At 42.7% G+C, this 5,597-nt stretch overlaps 1 protein-coding gene across 2 annotated transcripts in view; it reads right to left on the reverse strand.

The window, feature by feature from the left end:
- Positions 1-3,811: 3,811 nt before the first annotated feature.
- LOC102301088 (E3 ubiquitin-protein ligase RNF166) overlaps positions 3,812-5,597 on the reverse strand; it is a 10,877-nt gene continuing 9,091 nt past the window's right edge. For both annotated transcript variants that reach the window (XM_042218706.1, XM_005917044.3), the window contains one exon: positions 3,812-4,997. In XM_042218706.1, the coding sequence (XP_042074640.1) occupies positions 4,943-4,997 (55 nt within the window). In that variant the 3' untranslated portion in view covers positions 3,812-4,942. The remainder of the gene's footprint in view (positions 4,998-5,597) is intronic.

Here is a 5,597-nt window from a genome sequence, read left to right on the forward strand (position 1 = left end):
CCTAGTAACTAGTTACTTTGAAAGTAACGAGTAACTTGAAGTAACTGAGTTACTTTTGAGAGAAGTAACTAGTAATGTAACTAAGTTACTATTTTAAAGTAACTTACCCAACACTGGTCATTACAGATGTCTTATTCCCCAAAGTACCCAGACTGTTGCTTATCGTTTTATGTGTTGGGTTTCATCACACGCTCTTCTAAGATTTTCTGACACCAGCAGCAAGGACACTTCTTGTCCTAATGTAGCTAACACCAGCTCCGCCCTACACGGCTAGGACACCTCAGAGCATCTGTTGGTTGCCCAATAGAAAGCCTCCATTTTGATGTAAAATAGGTCTAAATATTCCCAACTGATCATTCAGGTTACTCTTCAGTACTAACAGATCCTGTTCTGCCTTCACACAGGTTGTTAAAGTGGGCAGAAAGAGGACAGCTCTCAATGGAGCAATTTCAAAGATTGTTGCTGGGCACCTCAAAATCAAAAGATGACAACTATAACAGGAAGTAAAGTGTGATGTTTGTTCAAGGACAAACGGGTAATTCCAAGCATTCAGTGCCATTTGAGTCCTCATGACAGAACCGAGTATATTTTGTATAAAAGTGGGCCTTTGCTCATGTCTAAAAGCTCGTCCTACACTATTCCCCCCCAACAACGTAATCATATGTATCCAAGCTTAGTTACTTTTACAATAATCACTGATTTTTTAGTACAAGTAAAGTTAATAAGCCATGTTCCCAATCATCTTTGTACAAATCCTTTTGCAAGAAATGTCTCTTCATGACTTTAATCATTTTATTAAAAAATTGATCATTTTAAATAAAATTTCTAAAATGAATATGAAACTTTTCCAACCTTTAGGGGAAATATAACTTTATTGAACATTAAGGATGACTGGAGCATAAAGTCTCTAATGAATGTAAATAAAACCGTCGATCAGGTGACTCTGAGGCTTCGTTGTGCTCTTCTGTTTTCTGTCTTGTAGTTTAACGTCTGTACGCGTCGTTCTGGTGGAGGTCTCTCTTCTTGTTAGCAGGACGTTCTTCCCTCTCACAGCATTAATTTATCAACAGTCTTATGTAATTAAGGGTTGCAGTATTCATCTTACAATGTAAATCACACTGGAAAAACTACGGTTAAGAAGTGAATTTTATTCAAATCAAACAGTGTGTGCCACATTCAGCCATGTCCAAACCTGACATGACAAATGCATTAAAATCTCAAACTAAAATAAACTGAGACAATGAGTTGATACTGTTACGAAAATATAAACGAATCCTGATGCAGATGTTCCTCTGGATCCAGATGCTGTTACAATAACAAATTAATGTTAACAAGGTAAATATTTGTGTAACTCTAAATCCTAAATGATGGAGAGGAGACAGATGTGGACAATCCTGGTGACAGCATCTACACACACTGTCCACATAGCCTTTTATCATCTGTTACCATCACAGCAAAGACACTCGGTGGTCCGACACAGGTGATGCACAAACCTGCTTCATTGTCTAAACACACGTATTACACTTTAATCTCCAAGTTCAAACAATAATGTCAGATTTGGACTATAACACCCGTCTCTCTCCAACAGTTTGTATCTGGTTTCACGTACAGAGGGGTGACATTTATATTTACAAAGAGCATAAAGTCTGTCCTGTAACAGGATCAGTGATCCCGACAGTAGACTGAAGGACGCTGTGCTTCCAAAGATCTTCTCATATTTGCTGTTCTGCAGAAATCTGATCTAACATGTTGGAACAAAACATCCCAAACTGTGTGTTTCATGACTGTTAATGGTGATCCTGTGATCCTGGAAAAGACCGATCCATCAAGTTACAAATGTTTTATTACAGGTTAAAGGTCATCACTCAGGACAGCTGTGTGTGGATAAACTGTTGACAAACAGGCAAAAATAATGGAGTTTTTCCCATTAAATCTTATCTCAGTGTGTTACTGAATGTATATTAAACCAGGCTCCCTGAACACTCCCAACATTAAAGCACTGGGTGCAGGTACTTTGGGATGTACCGCTCACCCAGGGAGTCCCACCTGGCTCCACAGCAGGACAACAACGACAATATTCCAGCAAACAGTTCCCAACCCGATCATCTGAAAGCAGGGTCGTGTTGCAAGGAAGCAGCTGGACCTGCACAGGATTCAGCAGACGGCTGTAAAGTCCGCTTTCATGGTCCGTTTCTCTGTAGATAATTTGAATAAACTGGGGTTGCTCTTTAAGTGAGACCACAAAATGTAATGTTACAGGTTCCCAAAACTTCTAACAAAGCACTCTTATCACAATCACAAGGAAAACCAGAAAGAACAGGAAACAAACGACTGATTGGAGTGTAAATGACCACGTGACCTTCTGTGGACCCTCTGATCTTCTCTACGTTCACCTGTGGGTCAAACAGGACTTCAGCATGAATATATGCTGGTTTCACTGCAGCGCTGCATGTCTGCAGAGGGACTGCCATCTATTGGTTAAACTAGGTCATTACAATATTGTTATTTGTGTTAATGGCAGCTCAACTTCGTGAAGTCACCTCATCACCCAGCGAGGCTGCAGACACATGTCTGAGCCACGTCAGTGGTTTCAAACAGTTTCCAAAAGTAAATCATTTTGTCCTCGTCAGTCTCAGCAGATCATCATGAAAACATTTCTCATGGTAAGAGTTGAAACACAGACAGCAGTAAAGTGGAGGGTCCACTTTTATCCAGACAGTCAGACGAGCGCAAATAGGATTAAACAAAAGGAGCCATCGAAGGTGAACATGTGTGATCAGAATGTTAAACTGTGATGGTCTCTGCAGCTCGCTCCTGTTATCTGCAGTGAAGCCTTCACTGAAATGGATGAGCTACAAATATAGCTGGATAATAATTCTCACAAGGCGCACATGTCAGACACATTATGAAATCATACAAACGTATGGCGTCTCCCATCGTGCATTATGTTTTTGAACATTTCATAAAGTAAAGTAAATCCGTTGGGTATCTTTGTTGGACAGACATCAATTCTGACCCCTAAAGAACCAAACGGGACAAAAAACCACTTTTATCATGTCTCCCTGTGTTGATCTTCATTGTGCAGCACCTTTGTCAACATTCGTTGTTTTAAATGTGCCATAAAAATACATTTGACTTTGACTATGACGGCAGAGCTCACAGCAGAATACGTGTGTAATATTTAACAGATGTCTGACCTGTTCCAGCGACTCATCAGAACTTTGATTTTTGCTGCTGTTACAGGGACAAAGTGCCTGAAACCCTGGAGAGAAGCACTAAAAAACATCTGTTTGTGCATCCGTGCAGTCTCTTCTGCTAATTCAATTCACACTTGTTGCCAGATAGTGTGAGAAATGAAGAAGATTCATCAAAGTGCAAAGAATTTTGGGAGGCCACCAGAGATGCAGATACATCGGTATTTAAAGAAAAAAGCTGAACACCACGTAATAAACAGGCTCCAGAAAACCTTCCCAGCTGTGTGTTGGTGCAACCAAACAAAATTTGAAATCACAGCCAGTGTAGCCTGTGGTGCACCGTGCGTGCAAGACTTATAAAAGCACCATTCATCTTTTTCAGGTTAATTCAGCTAGACACCAACCCACAGTCCAACACAGCTCTGTAGCTGTCAGTTCGTTCTGCACAGCCAGGCTTCCTGGTTAAAAGCCAGGATAGAGAGCGGCGGTGGATAACTCGGGCTTTCAGCTTCACGTGGCAACAGGAAACACCTGCACACGCGTGCACTCCAGTCAGAAACACCGTCAGAGGAACATGCAATAGAGGAAAGTACAAAGAAGGCAATGTTGTAGAAACCTCGTGAATCATTACTTTTATTTCGTGCTCCCAGCAGGAACATGTTTATTCTGGAGACACTCCACCACGTTCAAACGCAGATACATCTTAAAATCTCGACATTCATGTCTGACATCGTCCAGCTGAGTCTGTGGACATTACATCACGTGTGGGCTGATCACAGTTCATTTTACTCGCCGACGACTGTTGTGTTCAGGTTGCTATGGTGACCTAATGGCAGCCACGTTCAAAACAATGAAAACAGTTCATTAAACCTCAGCATCGGCTCACTGACGCTCCTCTGCTCGCAGGTCAGACCTGCTCAGAGATTTCATCAGCTGTCAAACGAAACCTGACAAAAGTGCAGGAAACAACAGGAACGTCGTGCTGCGGCCGTGTTACATGCAGAGGAAACACAGACGTGTCCAAAGCTGCAGAAACACGTTGGCTGCATCAGGTTCAACAGAGCGTCAAACTCGCACCTTATAGAGCACCTTTCTAAACTCGCCTCGTTCACACCAACAAGCACTTTTCTTCTGTGTAAGTGCTTTCTGTCTGACACGGACGGATGCATCGGGGATCAACGGGGGCTAGGCCCTTGCCCGAGGGTATTTGGCATGCAGACTGGAGCAGACGGGGATCGAACCACCAACCTTCCAGTTAGTAGGTGACCTGCTCTGCCAGGAGGGACACAGGGTGGCTGTGCTGAGCAGATAACCAGCAGATCAGCACTCAGTGGCTTCCCAGCAGCTTACCACAGAATTACGTCCAAGCAAAGGTTTGTTAGCTGAACTCTGCTGGGTTCACTGGCTCTCTGAGATCTAACCTCGAGCAGCAGCCAGTCAGAAGCCTGACCTTTCTGAGGGTTTGACATCAGCAGTATGTGTCGTCTTCAGGAAGGTAGTGATCCTTATTGCAGCTGTGAAGTGAAGCTGACGATGGGCGGAGCACAAAGATGCAGACTGGAATTTATTTAAAAAACAAACATGTTTCAGGATGTGTATGGAGCTGTGGTCTGTGGTGGAGCTCCTGTACACACTCCATGAACCAGGCTAGCTCAGCTGTGTCTGCTGGGTGGATGATAGCCTCGACCTCCCAGAAGGATCAACAGAAGTACAGAGGGGGCAGTGGTGTGAGCTCGGTCAGTTTTCAGTCAGTGATAGTGCCAAAGCTGCTTGCAGCGCTGCCTCTTCATCGATGCTGTAGTCCTGACCAAATACAGAAAGCACTGATTACTGTACGAATGTATCTGCCAGTCTAACGAGCTTTTGTTTAGACGCTCTGCGATTCAGATCGTTGAACTGTCAGGATTTACAGCCTTACAGTCTGAATTTCTCCAAAGACACTTTTCTTCATTTTGTTTTCTTATAAATGATCATGTTTTACTTTTCTTTCAGTTAGAGTTTCTGTCCAGCTGCACACACTCTGCAGCAGCAGTTTCACTTCAGTTTGATCACAAGGTGCCGATTCACTTTATTAATACAGCCCCGAATCAAAGCAGCAGTTGCCTCAGGGCGCTTTAGGTGCCATCCACCGATTGGTCAAAAAGTACGGGGCCATGTACACATACGTACACGTACTTTGGCAGCCCCGCCCTATAACTTGGTTTGTCACTTCATGACTGCATACTGTGGCTAAAAGCACATGTTTCTGATATAGTCGTTATATAGTCGTTATACAGTCGTTATATAAAGTTGTTATATAGACGTTATACAGTCGTTATATAGTCGTTATATAAAGTCGTTATATAGTCGTTATACAGTCGTTATACAGTCGTTATATAAAGTCGTTATAAAGTCGTTATATAA

Source organism: Haplochromis burtoni, unplaced genomic scaffold, assembly GCF_018398535.1.
Source record: "Haplochromis burtoni strain Fernald_Lab_line unplaced genomic scaffold, NCSU_Asbu1 Contig_22, whole genome shotgun sequence".
In the NCBI taxonomy this organism is placed as follows: Eukaryota; Metazoa; Chordata; class Actinopteri; order Cichliformes; family Cichlidae; genus Haplochromis; species Haplochromis burtoni.